The sequence below is a fragment of the Rhipicephalus microplus genome, chromosome 4, assembly GCF_043290135.1.
Source record: "Rhipicephalus microplus isolate Deutch F79 chromosome 4, USDA_Rmic, whole genome shotgun sequence".
NCBI lineage: Eukaryota > Metazoa > Arthropoda > Arachnida > Ixodida > Ixodidae > Rhipicephalus > Rhipicephalus microplus.
The window spans coordinates 70,188,508-70,205,704 of NC_134703.1; the positions used below are offsets into that span (position 1 = coordinate 70,188,508).

Sequence of the window (17,197 nt, forward strand, 5' to 3'; positions counted from 1 at the left end):
CGGCCGCCGGGCTCACAGTTGTGGTCTCTTCTTGCGCGGCGCATTCAGTCGACGCCTTGCGTGCGCGCCGTCGGCGAGGCGTGTTTGACAGGTCAGCTGGCGAGAGAAAGCTGTGGAGAAGCCATAAAATCTCTGCGGCGACGTGAATCCTTTTCGTTACCAAAGGGTGCAGGTGTCCTGTGCGACGCGTTGTAACGATGACATTTCGCTCCCGCGAAGCACTAGTTCCTGCTTTAGAAAGGGTTGCCTGTGAGCTCATATTTTTTTTTGATCGCGGTTGAATTGTGCCGTAAATATAACTGCAGAGTGTAAAGGACGTGAGTTTAAAAGGCACTACGCATTCGAGGGCTACCGGGTCGTGGATTCTTTTTTCAAGGGCGGTGCGACTTCATTCGCTGCAAACGCAGAAATATTAAGGAATATTTTGTTATAAACGACCTGTTAATTAAAACTTCTATAAAAAGAACATACCTAACCTTTTAGAAGACAAAAAAATATTTGTTCAGATGTTATGTGAATGTCGAAAATTCATATTCCAAGACATGTGGATGGAATTTCTAGTATTGAAATTGAGGCATATAAAAAAAATCTAACACAACTTTAATTACGACAATGTATACATAGCATTATATAACATATACGAACCCTATCATAGCTATAGGCTTCACACCAACTATACACATACTTGAGTGATTAAGAAACTAAAAATTACGCAACTATGCAAACCCTTTTAGGCACTACTACAAGCACCAATCAATGTTAGCTTATCATTGCCTGATTGTTGCGTAATTTCTGCCCAGTAGTTTCCTTAATGTTGACTGATGTCCACTGCCTCCATTTATATTAACTTAACAGAATAACCTATTCAGCTACTATCATATCCCTTCATCGCTACCCAAAGTGCTTCGTCAACTGTGACTCTTCGTCTAAGGAAACTTAGTTGGGAATTAATTTTCTAACGTTTTTTTTTTCTCCAGAGTTTCATCAGTGTTGCTACACCCCATTTGCACTAACCAGAAATTGCTTAGGTATAATCAGCGATCATCATCTCTTCTGACGTAAACAGCCTTCTAATAAACTATTAACCGTATTTTTTATGAATGTATAATAAAGGGTCCGTGTTTTATTCAAGCGGGCTGGTAAAACACACTTTTCTTTGTTGGTAGAAAACATGGGCGACTAAAAAGAAGGCTTTCCTTGTTTGTAAGGCTTTTATAGGCTTCTATTTGGCGAGGGGAAGAAAATGGATTACGGCATTGCTATTCTCAAGGTGTTTTTCGAAAGGGACACGAGAGCCCTCACGCGTATATGCGCGTGTTTCCAAAACCTATTTCTAAGTTCCGTTGAATCTTTTACCAGGCATATCGCAGTTATGAAAGCAAGATGAATACTCTAATACGATACATTTTCAACGCTCCTGTGTATGTTTAACATCTAGAACTTTACCTGTCCTTGCTACATGTAACTCCTGCTAAGGGGAGTTATAACACCTGTACCCCTCATGAATTATTCAAAACAACTAAAGTGGAAGGTTTGATTAGTTTACAGACACACCATGGCCGACGAGCATATAATATCTATCACACACGGCCAACACGTGGCAAGCTGATCGCTACTGTAATCGGGTCATCCGTGTGTAGCTTGTTCAATTGCACGTGGTTAGGCTTGCGCCAAGACACTCGCTAACCTCACTACAATCGCGTATTCTACTATTACATGATAATCATTTCAACTATCGATACCTTCAAAGCAGTGTCATCGGTTCGTTCGAATCAAAACAGCCAGCCAGACCTATGTGCACTCTTATGTTTAACCGCCCCGTGAGGTTTCTTAATCATGACTACATGTATGGAAGCTGAGCAAAGTTAATCTATAGAAGGTACATGATGAATAGTTCAGACCCCACCACACGTGTATACATTGTAGCCAACTCAGCCTAGCTTGGTTAACTTCACCGCCTTTTTTCCTGCGTCTCTCTCTCTCTCTCCCTGTTTCCCGTGTTATTGCTACTGGCGGGTCTGACGAAACATTAGATCACATTATCTGCTACTGTGTATACTTGTAGGCTCAAAGACAGGATATGCTGTATTATATTTAGTGACAGCCGTTTCCACACTACACCAAATTCGCAAGAAAATAAACCGTTACGATGCACTAAACTTCCTTCCACGAACGAAAGACATTATCGCTCTTTTTAAGGGGCCTGAAATATTACGACTACATGTGACTGTCAGAAAATACTTCTTCATTGCTATACGTTTATAAGACACCTTTTTATATTTGCTATATTCTGTCGACCTATCGACTCCTATCAACAGTTTTCTTGGAGGGTCTACTTTCTGGGACTAGGTTGGTTCACTTTCTTTGTTTTATTATTAAACATTACTATCTGAAATTGGATATTATTATCCGTCATAGAATGCGGGCAGAAGAGGCCCCAAAAGACAGCGTCTTCAAATATGTTTCAGGAAAAGAAGCAGCAGAACAAAATAAAATAAAACACCCCCAAAATTGCATGCTACACGTTGAACTCTGGCACTTTCACTTTTCTTCCTTTCAATACTACTACCTGCTTCGTTCGGTTCATCCGCGTTAGCGGTTGCCTGTCATATTTATCGAACGTTTCTTGTAAGAATATTTATTAACAGGAATTTACGACATAGCAGCTGTGAGGCAAAACGACAGACAGAGACTTGAATATCCCCACACCATTGAAAAGAACTCATCACCGTCACGCACTCGTCTGGCGACGAAGAAGAGAACAAAACGGGCGAAACAAAAATAAGAAGCTGCTCTTTCACGAGTCGTGGCTTCAATAAACGCGAGTCATTATCAGAACACAGCTGCTGTATATCGAGAGGACGGCGGCGCAGCAGTTTATGGGCTAACTGACGCGACTTGAAAGGAGTACAGCGATACCAGCTCGAGGCAAATGCTCTCTCCTTTGTTTTTGAAGGCAAAGTGACGCGGACTTGACTTCTAGAGTGAAATTTGGGGCAGCAAGAAAAACAAACAGAACAGTTCTGGTATTCATGGACATCGGTATATGTTGACGTTACTAAACAGTTTAGGTTTGAGTGCAGAGAGTGGAATGCAAGCTTGGTGGTTGATCACTAATTTACCCACATATACACTTTATATCTCTCTCTCTCTCTCTTTATATATATATATATATATATATATATATATATATATATATATATATATATATATATATATATATATATATATATATATATATTAACTGTCGAACTTTCTTACATTTAGGCACACGTCGAAGTTAATTGAATACCCTATATCATCTCTCATCACATTACCCTTTAACAGGTTAGCCACATTGCACGTGCCTAGTTTCGTTGGCAAGCCGTACTCGGGCACACGGGAACCCCGCTCTTCTTTTATCAACGTAGGGCCATCTAGCGGCGATCAGCCGATTCAGTGGCGGCCTCCAAGATTTTGCACCGACGTTCTGGATTGTTCGCCGCGGAGGCCATATTTTCACGAACGTAGCTTAAACCTAGCGACAGTAGAAGTCGCGACTTAAACAACCTGCACGACCCCGGAGTCGTGTCATTGCGTGGGCCGCGCTATGATTCGCTTGAACAAGATTACCGCAACATCGTTGCTCGTGGAAAAGATGCATGATTAACTGCACTGAAAGACAGAGCGCGCATGGTTCAGTATGTTAGTATTTGCAAAGAGAGGAGCCTGACGAAACAATAGCAGAGAGCAATATAACTGTGCTCGCCTTTGTTTTTTTTAATGTACATGCGTTTATGGATGCAATCAATTATTGCCATAACCTACGACTTTGATCGACCAATTGCCCCGCCGCGGTGGTCTAGTGGCTAAGGTACTCGGCTGCTGACCCACAGGGCGCGGGTTCGAATCCCGGCTGCGGCGGCTGCATTTCCGATGGAGGCGGAAATGTTGTAGGCCCGTGTACTCAGATTTGGGTGCACCTTAAAGAACCCCAGGTGGTCTAAATTTCCGGAGCCCTCCACTACGGCGTCTCTCATAATCATATAGTGGTTTTGGGACGTTAAACCCCACATACCAATCAATCAAATCTTTGATCGACCAACTTTAAGCATCTTTTCCTCCTCATATATATATAAGGCCAGACACTAGTTGAAACTTTGAAACAAATAAACTGCGTTGTGACTTCTCACGACGAAGGATCTACTTGACTGCTTGCAACGCTACGGCCACTCTACTGCCATGCCTGCATATATATATATATATATATATATATATATATGAAATCACAAAATTTATACTTCCCACTTAAACATGGACATTCTCAACGTTTTGACACCAAAATAAAAAAAAATGCTATCTACCCATTAGAGTTTGGCAAAGTAGGCCAACCATTTACATGGCCCAAACCAACCACCACCGCTTTCTTCAAAACGCATGTGCGAATGCAAAATGCTCTCTTCATTAGTTGCATCACTAAATGTTTTCCAAATAATATACAAATGACTTCATTGTGATACGCCTTTGCACTCGGGATAGTGCAACGTTAGAGAAGTGTGAAGTGCACAGAAAACTTTTTCTATAGTTGAATAAATGTTATCTTTAACAAGCAAGGTTTACTATAACGAATTTATTGTTTTACGCCCCAACAAGACTCCCTTCAATGGGACATGCATAGCGGTAAGTTTTAGGCGAAAGAAAACTAATTGATCTCATCAGTGTAACCAAAGCAAAAGAAACGATTTTACTGAATAGGTAAATAGACCGTATTCTAGCAATAACAGCATATCATTTTTTAATGACGAAGGCATTTTTAAATGACGTAAGCAAGATTGACAACAAGCCATGCCTGTTTTCATGATTATGCTTCTGTTGCGTCGAAGAGATTGTTTTTGTGAAGGATTCTTGTTTCTTGCAGAATATTGGCCAATGTTAAAGTTACTGAGAGGTAATATGCTTGAGCGATGTTAGGCGGGCCAAATATACACTTCATATAATTCAGAAGTTCAAATGAAAATGCAGGCCTGGGTGTATTGTCACTGTAATTGACATGTAGAATCGTCAGAACTTGCGTCAGTAATAATATTATACCAGAATATATTGTACAAAAGATTTTATTTATATCAGGTTGTAACCACCAAAAAATGCGTAGTGTTCATACTATATGGCTTACATAGGCGTATTCATTTCTGGGATTCGGTGCGTGATACGTGCACGGTAGGATCAAGAGAGTTTGAAGTACCTCTGGCGTTTTCAGCTTCATTGTAAATGTGACCACCGCGACTAGGTATTGAACCTGTGACCTAGAGGTCAGTAGTACAGCATCCTAAATACAAATAAAACCAAATAAATAAATAAATAAATGAAATGAAACAAAAGTAGTGACCGAGGTAAATGGCAGGAATTATGCAGGATCACCAGTAGAGAAGTGAACTAAATCTCTTTATATGTATGAAGCTTTTCAGAAAACAAGAAGTTTGCCATTCAGTAAGTGCAGCTGAAGCTCGTGCTTTTCAGGCCCCAAAGGCTTGTTGACTTCAACTTCTTTGAGATCCAAATGCAGAAGAGGAAGAAGAAGAAGAAGAAGAAAGGGACAGGACAAGGTCCACATTAGGGCAGTAATGATATGAACCTTCAAAATTCTTTGCTAAGGTTATACAACATCGCGGGAGCGTACTACAAAATCGACGATATTGTTGGTATAGCCAACGCTCTTGAATCCTTCAACTGATGGTGACGTGACGGCAATCACATGGCCTTTTCGAGTTTGAAGTGGATGCCTCTCAGCGAACTTTGTTCAGGTAAGATGTATCGCCGAACACGTCAAGCTGCGTGTTACGCTACCTTTCTAGCATTCTCGTGAGGCTTCTAACTTTACGCTTAGAATAAAGTAACGTAATCAGTGTAATTTGCTTGACTAAATGCACGTTTTAGCACAAAACAAGAACCTATTTTCTGTTTACTTAAGAATATCTTAGTGATTGCAATCAAGTGGGTAGCCACACATTTTTTCGGAGGGGGGTTACCTTCTTGATTATAGGGGAGGGAACCCCCTCGAAATGGTCATTCTCTGCTGTCTATGTCATGAGAAAAAAATTTGGGGGGGGGGGGGGGGCATGGGCCTGTTGTGTCACCCCCTGGCTAGGTCCCTGGTGGAATACACTAGTGCTTGCATGCCTTTTTTAGGAAGTGTGACCGTTTGGTTCATCAAATCTTCAGTCGTGTTATCAATTGGTACCTCGTGTAAACAGACAAAAAAAGAAAATAGCAGGCTTCTACAATACGGCTCTTAAATAATCAGCTGATCTGACAAATAATTAGTTATTTTAGGCGATAATATAAATGTACGATACAGGTGTGGAGATTTTTCAAGGGGGGGGGGGCAATGACAAGCGAGTTTTTTCTTTGTGGGAAGACCAGGGCAGCGGGATCCACATGTTTGCTTTTTCGGTGCAAGTGGGGGGGGGGGGGGTGATTGCAGGTGAAAACAGAGGAAGGTGGCTGTACTTCTCACCCTCTCATGGCTTCCTGCTGTTGCAGTCATCGCAACATTAATAATCTTGTGGAATTGTGCGGAAAGATGTCATAATAAGATGACGAAAAGTTATAAGCGCTCCACTTCAGGTACGGTTAGTTTTTCAGACATCGTATTAACCTTCGTTGGGTGATTTTTCTTGTGTTTGTACTTTCCGCAGTTATCGACAACGTTTCGCATGACGTGTTCGGCCGTGGCCAAAGATGTGCGGTTTCCCCATCGTCAGGTTAGTGCATTTCCAGTGCTATCCTTTGCTCCTTATCTCAAGAGGCTGCTGCTACTCGAATGGTCGGCCCAGACTGACCTCGCTATCGAAGAGAAAGATGCCGCTAACGCTGAGATTCGTACAATTTTATCGCCATCCCCGGTTTTCTGGTCACCAGTACGGGATCTGACAGCCATGAGGAACGTATACACGCTAGCGTTCAAATGGAGTAAATGTTTCCTAGGACAGTTCCCATCACACTGCAGGCATCTAAAGACAGCCTATGCCTTCAAATGGGCCAGTCTTGTGAGGCCGCTCCTTAACATGACCTACAGTTTATTTGCAACACTTGCCGCTGTATCTGGGATGTGTTCGCTTCCGCATGCAGTCACGGTCAGTGTCATCTATATCTATTAGGAATCGCTTTTTTAAGACCGATGTGGAGTAGCTTTATTCAGGTTTTGATTTTCACGCATTTTGTTGCCCATGCAACCAGGAAGTAAACCAGTGCATGGGGTTGAAAACATGTTACCTTCGAGAGAGAAGGAAAATAGGCACACGCGTGTCGTATATGATGTCAAAAAGGTGAAATATTTCAATAACTACAACGAAATGTTAACGAATACTTTAAATGACATGCCCTTTAAGATACATAGGCGGTTTGTGTAGATGAGCATTTGATTCGCTTAAATGTTTTCCCGAAAGAGTCGTCGTTACAATAAAGACAGCAATGAGACGCATTGAAATATTTGTGAAAGCACATTCGCTGGAATTAAATCTATCCGAAATCAACAATGAAACTCCGTGTAATCTTCGCACCATACATAAGGCAGAGTTAAGGAGATATGTGAGTATAAAAACGCGTTTCTGTAAAATTACGTATTTTTGTTTTTATTTGCTCTGACAAGTATACTTTCTCTACTTCTACGATAAAAAAAACTTAAGATAGCAATGAAACTCGAAGTAGGTTAAAATTGCTTTTAAAGAACGCAAGGTGGCTACTAAAAACCAAAGGAATCTAGAGTCCTCTGGAAATTGTCACCTGCATACTTGCCATTAAATTTAACATCAGTTCACTAAAGCCCCATGCTCAAAATAACCTTGACTGCCAAGCTCTCACGATGACAGAAATCATCTTAAAAACAAATCTTTTCCGTATAGATGAGCTTTCACGTGTACCTATAAAATGCATTTTTCTCAGGATTCATTTTCGGGCAACTTCTTGAGTTAAGAGATTGTGTTTTCGGTGTTTCCCAAAGCTTGACTTGGATGAAATTTTGCTCAAATATTCTTTAAAATGTGAAGAGTGCAAGTGCCTTTTTTAACACTTGATGTCACCTGTATAATTATTGCGAACCTAAAGTGAACAATTAGTGTGGGCGTAGTGTTCTTGGTATTTTTCCACTACAACTTTTCTGTCTATTAAATTGTCTTATATGCATTTTCTTGATAGCAATCTGCCTTCTGCAGTTAATGTAAAGCAATATAGACCATTAATGGCTGAAAAGTATAAATATTTAGTGGTACAAAAAATTGTCCGAAACCAACTAAACGTTACACAACGTCATTATATAAAAATAAAACTGTGTAACTTACTCAAAAACTAATACAGATTTGAAATGAGAATGAATGCCAATATATAAAGCGAAAAATTGTCCTAAGCTACAAAATACTACAACGCTTTTTTTAAACCTCACCTCTCTTTAAGTCACACGATACTGAATATCATGTGACATATACTTTGAGGAGGTATTTCGCTCTCAAGAAACCATAATTCGTCAGTGCGATGAATCTTTGTGCTGAGTCTCCTGATAAAATGTTGTCTGCAGCATAAAGCATTCTTTGTTCGATAAGAGTTAACAATATTTGTAGCCTGGTTATTGTTGTCTTCGTCATCATTATCATAATAATCACCACCGTAATTAATATGACAATTACATTTTTAGGCATCTTCTGGCTACCATTAATTATATTTGTTTTGTTCTAAATGATTCAGTCATGTTTGCGAATTTCGTAACTTGATGCCTCATGTGGTTTTTGCTGGCGAAACCTGAAACATCTTCGGGTTTCCAACGTCACCACACCTTTCAATTACTTACTTTGCCTTGGTATCAATACTGTAATTCTGATAGACAATCAGCTGTGTGTCGTACTCATTTACTAACTAGTCCAGCAACAATTTATTTTCCTTTTATTGCCAACTAGTATATTATATATTCCTGTTTTATTGGCACTACACACCGCTATATCACTATTACTCCACCTTACAGTAATGCGACAGTCATATAGCGTTAAAAACTTTATTCATCATTCCATGCTTTGTTATATACTTCTCAAGCTTTCTTCGGCTCTAAGTTTATACCCCGTATCGTGTAATACTGACGGAATGCAACGATGCTGTGAAGGTACATTTTACGTTTTAATGGATACCAAACTACCGGTGATCATTTGGTAACGCTTTCAAACGATAGTCTTGAACAATTCATATCGATAAACGTGCTCCCAAGTGTCTTCCAGTTGCGAACGATCACTTGTAAATGATTATTTTATTCCCACACCATTGAACATTGCCTCCTCATTTGCACAATAATATTCATTCCCACACACCAACTCTGCATTGACAACTTTTCAAACATTTGTTGAAACGTATTTAGAACGTTTTTGATCAGTTAACTTTCATTTGCACAACCTAAACTCACTGAAGTGACATCCTAACTTGTAATCCTTCCCAGTGTAATAGTTTGAAGAGATCTAAGAAGGCAGTGAACAGCATTGAAGGGGTTGCATGTCTCAACCGCCCTGCTCTTGCTTGCATCCTTCTCTTTCTATCTCTCTACCTGATTGCGCTGGTCATCGGCGTTTGGCCGCCTTTCCTGCGGAGAACTACAGTATCTGTGCAATATTGGTACATATGTATATCTGTATTCACTTAAGCTCCATACATTCTTTGACTACTCCGTAGCCTCATTACTGTGCCCCCATATTAAGAATAGAAGCAAAAAAATAGTAAATTTTGTACAGCTCTTGTGCAAGGTATGACAAGCGAATGGGGCTATGTTATGTTCTTGTATATTTCATCCCGTTTATCACCAAATCTTCTTCTGGCGAAGACTTGGTATAATTTCGAAAAAAAAATTCCTTGATGTACATTGACAAAAAGGTGCTACAGGACACCGGAGCAGTTTTAGTTTGGTCCGGGGTTATATATATATATATATATATATATATATATATATATATATATATATATATATATATATATATATATATATATATATATATATATATATATATATATATATATATATATATATATATATATATATATACAGATACTGCAGGCCCCTCTCGGGCCCATGCAGGAGTGAAAACAAACAAATACATTGACAGAAATTTGAATACAACTTGACAATACGTCAGTGTTGCTTGACGTAATTTTAAAACGTACAACACACACATTTCTTTATTATTCAAAAATTCGGGAATAATATTCACTCAACGTCAATGAATAATAGTTCGGTTCTTATGCCAGCCAAGTGCTGTCACTGAATATTTATGTACACTTACGTGCAACCTCTAAAAAGAATTATTTTATTATTATTATTATTATTATTATTATTATTATTATTATTATTATTATTATTATTATTATTATTATTATTATTATTATTGTTGTTGTTGTTGTTGTTGTTGTTGTCATGTTAAGTTTCGCAGTAACGTTCGTACTGATATAACAAAAATAGCATATTTAAATGAACTAAAATTTAGGGAATTACGCTGCACTTATTAAACTCTGCGTACTCATGCATTTTACTTCAGATCCAACGTCTGACAGCGCCGAACTTTCGTTTCGACAGCTTTGTGACACTTTTGACGGCTTTCGTATGCAATTTATGCATAGCTTTAGGGCAGTTAGAATTCTCTTCGCAGAGCTCAGAACTTAAATAACTTTGCCACAGGAGACTTCCGTGACGTTTGTTTACAAACCATACATAGGCGAGTCGTAAGATAATTGAATGAGTTACACGGTTGTGACTGTCAAAGCCAGCTTGTTTTCTGAAATATCTCTCCTTGACGTCGTGCAAGTGCGAATGAGCACGTCGGGCTTTACGCAAATGCAAGCAGAGATAACGGCTGCCGGCACAGCACGAGTCTTCGTGATAAGAACAAAAAAAAAAAGAAAGCAGCTATCGATCCGCAAACAAATCGTACACGTTATCAGCAGCTCCTAGAGACACGCTTCGACGACACCTAACATCTGGATCAGTGTATTTGCCGACAGAGGAAGGGATGCGGCTAAATTCAGGAAGGATACAAGCAGGTAAAGATCTTTCTTGCACCTCCATTTTTTTATGTGATGAATTTTTGATTGAATACACTGTGCTGCACATCACAGTTTTGCCGCCGAGCTTACACTTGCGTCGCGTCAAGCATTAAAAGTACAACTACTAGCTTTAAGATGCCGTATCAAAGGGAATTATAAAGAGTCATGATTTTCGGAGTACAGTACACGGTGTTATTGTGTATCATGCATTTCAGTGTTGTCATGTAAGACCAGGAAATGAAAAAAAGCAGCGCGTTTATGGTATTTGTACGTAAGCACGATTTTATTCAATACATATACATGATGAATATTAATGCGACATACCCACGCTCTGCAGCAAAAAAAGTGCCGGTGACAGAGCAGTTTCGTCTCTTAGTAACCATGCGTAAAGCAAATAATTATCTTATGTTGTGAATAATCAGAATTGAAAAAAAAAATGTGGATCAGCTCCTTATTAAAATCTCAAGAAATCAATAAGAAGGTTATTTGTTTCCGCTCGTTTCTTTTAGTTTGAGAGTGTAAATTTGATACAGAAATGATGAAGGTGCGTTTCAAGGTTGGCTTGCGTCCCAGTGCATACTGTACTTTCACTGCATAGAGCTTCAACGGTGGCTGCGATAAGGATGTACCTATCACTTTCTCCGTTTGAAGAGTGTCTGCACTTCTGGGAAACAAGTGGGTTCTGGAACTTGACCCAATGAATGGAACGCCGTGTCCATGAGGAACACCGATAGGACTGAGAGCAAAAAAATGTAATCCCAAATCAAGTAGGGTTAACCAATTAGTGCTCACCAAAATGTCACTGTGCTGACCAAATTCGCACAGCTGTCTTATTTTTGCCTGATATGAAAAGCTCACGAGGCCTCATAAAATATTTGCGGTCATACAATGAGTTCTCAAGTTCTCAAAACTTTCGTACGAGATATAAATTTTGTCCCTTAGCGCCCAAAAACCACAATATAATTATAAGAGAGGCCGTAGTGTAGGGCTCCAAAAATTTCGAACTCTTTGGGTTCTTTCACGTGTATCTAAGTCTCAGTACACGGTGCCTTGCATTTTTGCCTCCGTCGAAAATGTGGCCGCTGTGGCAGCAATTCGATCCAGCTACTTGCTGGTTCAGCAGCCGAGCACTTTAACGGCAGTCCATCAAGGCGGGCTTCTTATAAGTTTTTAGAGAAAGTGAGGCACTGTGTTTTGAATGATGTCTAACGAAAACAACTATTTTATTAACAGACTTATCTTTATTTCTTAAAAAGAGAGAAAGTTCTATACCTAAAGGAGGTGAAGAAAATTAGAGAGTTCTTACACTTTCTTTTGTATTGCTTTCAGCAATGAACAGGATACTTGCAGTGACGCTCCTGGCCATGACCCTGGCCTCGGTAGCGTCATCGCACGTAGTCAACACCACTGGTGGTATGGTGCGCGGCATTCCAATTTCCGTGAGAGACAAGACGGTGTTCGGTTTTCTCGGAATTCCTTACGCGAGGCCGCCATTAGGGGAACTTCGATTTCGAAAGCCCCTGCCCGCTTTGCCTTGGAACAATGTGTTGGACGCGACGACAATGCCTCACTCTTGCATGCAACCAGAAAACGTCTTCCTCAGTGCCGGCTTTGAAGACGAGAGTCGACACAGCGAAGACTGCCTCTATCTCAATGTGTGGACTCCTCAAACCGACTCTGCTAGCAGACCCGTCATGGTGTGGCTCCACGGAGGCGCGTTTATCATGGGATCGGCCAGCCACAGTTACAACAACGGCTCCGTGATCGCCGCCCTCGGTGACGTGGTAGTGGTCGCGATGAACTACCGGCTTGGTGCGTTCGGCTTTCTCACCGCCGACACGGAGGATGCCCCCGGGAACATGGCGCTTCACGACCAGCTGCTAGCGTTGCGATGGGTGCGCGACAACATCCGAAACTTTGGGGGTGACCCAGACCAGGTGACTCTCTTCGGAGTCAGCGCTGGAGCCATCTCGGCAAACATGCACCTCTTGTCGCCGCTGAGCCGCGGCCTGTTCAAACGCGCCATCCTGCAGAGCGGGAGTCTTTACTCGGCCACCTTTATGAGCTCCACCGAGGAAGCTATACGGGTCTCAAACGATTTCGCGAGCACCCTCGGCTGCGCTAGTAGCATCGACGAGGACATGTTGTCGCACCCGGCCTTAGTGGTAAACTGTCTGCGCTCCAAGAGTGCCGACGCGATCCTGCGCGCGCACATCGCCTTCTCGCGGGGCAAGATCATTAGCATGATGCCCGTTCACGGGGACGAGTTCATGCCGAAATCCCACCTGCTGCAGATTGAAAGGGGTCAGATCCAAGAAGGCGAAGTGCTGATCGGGACCAACGCGGACGAAGGATCGCTCTTCCTCTTCCTCGGTTTCCCGCATCTCTACCCTCTCAAGACGACGCAGAGCGTGTCGCGAGAAGACACGGAGAAAGTGGCGCGCATCTTGCTGCACGCTCTGCACTCGCCCGTGCCCTACGATGTGTTCGACGTGTATTTAGATGCTGAGGAAAGGGCCCCCGCACTTAGCGAGGACGATCTTCTGCGTAAGCGGCTAATTGACATCGTGGGCGACCTGTTCTTCGTTTGTCCGTCGGTGCACTTTGCCCACACGTACACAAGGCACGGCAACCGCGTGTTCTACTACTCCTTCGAGCACCGCACCGAGTCTAGCATCTGGGGCCATTGGATGGGCGTTCCGCATAGCGACGAAGTGCAGTACGTCTTCGGCATGCCAGTGAGGCTTCCCGAGCACTACACAGACGAGGAGGCACGATTCTCCGAGCGCATAATGGACATGTGGGTCAGCTTCGCGAAGACTGGGTGAGTGCTCCTTGGAAGACTTTTATGCTCGATCGGTATACTAGTAGGCTATAACGATGGATTGCTCGTAGAAGCTTTTTTTATTTGCCCCTAGTGATTAATACACACAGCACAGCTCGCAACAAGGATTCATTAACACATAATAAATAATCACAGTAGCACTTGTGGCGTCAACCTGTTCAATTGAAAAAAAAAGAAAAAAAAATTGAGTGCGCAGTTGAAATGACCGTTGTCTTGTATCGTATTGTTTTTTTTAATTGTTTTTTACTGTTCTTTCGTAAAGCCTGAGAATCAATTTCAGGTGCCGAGATTAAATGTACGAGTGCCATGTCTCGACCGTTACACATTTCGCTGTACGCGCAGTGCTGCCGGAATTTGTACATGATTGATTCCATGCTGTCCTCAATTTTCTGGCCTCCCATAAATCACCCAACATGAAGGTTTTCCACTCACGAGCACTTCGAAAGCGAAAGGCTCCTGCCTCGTTCGACAAATACCATTTTTACTACGACTCAGTTTTGATACTCTGATAGCATTCTATGACATTTATCTCGCACTCAAGATCACATGACGTCCCAGTTTCTTCCTCAAAGGCAGCGAAGAAGTGGAAGGCAAACAGAAAGTCACCATGCGTAAGAGGATGGGGTTTAGCCAGCGCGCCTTCAGACGCTGCAGCCAGATATCTTGCGTCCGAAGAGCAAATAGTGCCATCAGGGCAAAACGAACAGAGTATCGCGCTCTGGTCGGTAACTCCTTGCTCGCCCGTTTTCCAGTTATCAGTGTCTATCGCGGCACTCCTCTTACACCGGCGCTTTCGTCATCGTTTTCGTGACGTCACACCACTGACAAGTAGTGGCGCCTTTCGTTCTGCTGCCTTTCAGCAACCCAAGCACTCAAGACGTTCACTGGGACGAGTTTCAAAAGAACAACGGCTCCTATCTGTCCCTGCGGCCGCGGCGATACACGACGGGCTCGCAGCTGCGCCGAGACCGATGCCAGTACTGGAAGCGGCACTTGAAGTACCCGCCGCTGGACTCCGCCGGTGCGCGAGCTCTCGAGAACTATCCAGGTAAAGTGATGTGGCTCGTCGACAACGTCGTGTCGACAATCAGCAAATTCTGGACGAGGGTGAAGTCGTACAGCAAGAAGTTCCTATGACGGATGTTATTGACGATGGTGAGAGTGATGCGTTTTCTGTCGGCCAAATAAAAATAAGTGTTTTAAAAACTCACAGCTAAGTAGGCGGTGTTCGTTGCTGTGGCTTATAGTCACTGTTTTGAGATTGATGGTAATATCTCGTTCCAACGTGAGCACAATTTTATTTTCAGTTTTTTGTTTCATTTTTTTCAGCGCACTTATTGGCCCCAGGAGGGTGATTCGCGTTACGTTATTTGTATACAAGCTCTCAGTATAGTTCCATACACAAAAGAATTCAGTTGTGAATTTTCACTTTACATGCTTTACTATCGTTTGTTGCGTGCCAATCCAGTTTTGTCTCGCTTGACTATCGTGTGCAATCAATCAATTTATCTTCATTTAAGGTGTTTGCAACTACGAAAGTGATGATAACACCGTATAGCTGATAATAGTATCATATCTGAATCATGCCCCGAACCCACGGAATGATCATGAGAGGCGCTGTAGAGGAGCAATACGAAAATTTTGATCGTGTGGTGTTCTTTAACGTGACCCGCCGCGGTGGTTGAGTGGTTTGGTGCTCGACTGCTGACCTTCAAGTCACAGGATCAAACTCACGCCACTGCGGCGGCATCTTCTATGGATCGAATACGTTCTATAGACTCTCCGCTACGGGGTCTCATAATCGTATCGTGGTTCGAAGACGTTAAGCCCCGTCGATTATACAATGTTCTTTAACGTGAACTGACATCACACAAAGCAAACCATGCTCTGTAGCACTTCGCCTCCATCCAAATGCGAACGTCGCGATCAGGTTCGAGCCCGCGACCTTCGGGTTACAAGCCGAGCCTCATATTCAATGCTCCGCCTCGGCAGACAGCCGAAAAGCACGACATCCTGTGTTAGCATTGTGCACTAGCTTTATGCAGAACTAAATAATTCCAAACTATAGCGTCTGCAGGGAGTGCACTGAAGGCCAGAAAGAAACCGCTGTCAGTCAAGCTCACTCGGAGTGGCTTAGTGGGTGCATACTTTATAATTGCTAACTAACATTGTCGATGTGGCAAGTGCGATGCGCCCACGGGCACGGATATATAGCCACCTCAGGCCACAGTTTTCGTAGCCGGAGGTTGCTGGTATCGGACCGCTGAGCTCAGACCACGCCGTAATTGCCGTGTTGGCGGGTAAGTATGCAGAGATGTAGTTCGTGGAAGAAGCTTCTGGTACCTAGCAGAATATCTGAGCATGTTAACAATTCACGCAAAGTATTTTGATAACACATTGGCTTTCTCGACAACTGCTGCGGCAACACTAGTGCGTCTTTCTGCGTTTGAAAGCTTGGAAGATTTTTGTGAAGAAAATTTTCAGTTTAGGCCATAAGTTCAAAAGCAAGTAGCTGAAACGCACAGCAACGCAGCAAAAATGCTGCACCGTGTTCTTAATTTTTGTACCAAAAAATGGTAATGCAGAATAAAAGTTTATTCAATAACAAATATACAGTTTAACAACTTGATTCATTAAACTGGCAATGTTTTTTTAAAGTACTCTGAAAGTAAGTGGCACTCTTATAAACGCTGTTTTTCAACTTGAGCTGTATATATTGAAATATTTATTTTTTTATTTATTATTTATTTATTTATTTATTTTAACATACTGCAGCCCAATTCGGGCTGCCGCAGGAGAGGGGTTTTTCAACATCAGATTACAAACAGTAAGACAATGCAACATTGGATTAGTAAAAAAACTAAAACAGAAAAAAAGCTGTGTTAACACTCTTAATAAACAAAGTGCGATTCAATACATTTGTTCAACAATTTATCTAAGGGCAATGATCTGGTTTACCTCGGCAAACTATTTCATTTTTCTTTAGTGTGCGGAAAGAAGCTGAATTCAAATAAGCTAGCACGAGGATGGAAGGGTGTCAGATTGAGTCTAGGACTATTTCACGTGGGTTTCAGTTTATTGGGGGACAAGTACTCGTTAGTTAATGTGTAGCGTGAGGTATTGACAAAAATATGTAGCACATATGGTGCACTGTTCTGCCGCAGGTGTTCTAAAAGGTGTACCTTACAAAACTGTAGTATTTATTATCGGTGTAAAGTGTCTCATCAGTAAATATATACTTCAAGTTTTCTCAAAGTTAGCAGTTCTGGAAATGAAAACGTTTCGATGACAATACAGGCTCGCTAAGAC

The 17,197-nt window shown here is 41.9% G+C and overlaps 1 protein-coding gene across 2 annotated transcripts; it reads left to right on the forward strand.

The window, feature by feature from the left end:
- Positions 1–6,906: 6,906 nt before the first annotated feature.
- Positions 6,907–15,098, forward strand: LOC119172101 (acetylcholinesterase-like). Of its 2 annotated transcripts, none has more exons than XM_037423093.2 (3): positions 6,907–7,112; positions 12,373–13,867; positions 14,749–15,098. In XM_037423093.2, the coding sequence occupies exons 2-3, from the start codon at positions 12,375–12,377 to the stop codon at positions 15,023–15,025; spliced, it is 1,770 nt and encodes a 589-aa protein (XP_037278990.2). In that variant the 5' UTR covers positions 6,907–7,112; positions 12,373–12,374; the 3' UTR covers positions 15,026–15,098. The 2 variants fall into 2 exon arrangements, with proteins under 2 accessions (XP_037278990.2, XP_075749049.1); XM_075892934.1 differs by lacking the exon at positions 6,907–7,112 and adding an exon at positions 10,945–11,040.
- Positions 15,099–17,197: the final 2,099 nt, after the last annotated feature.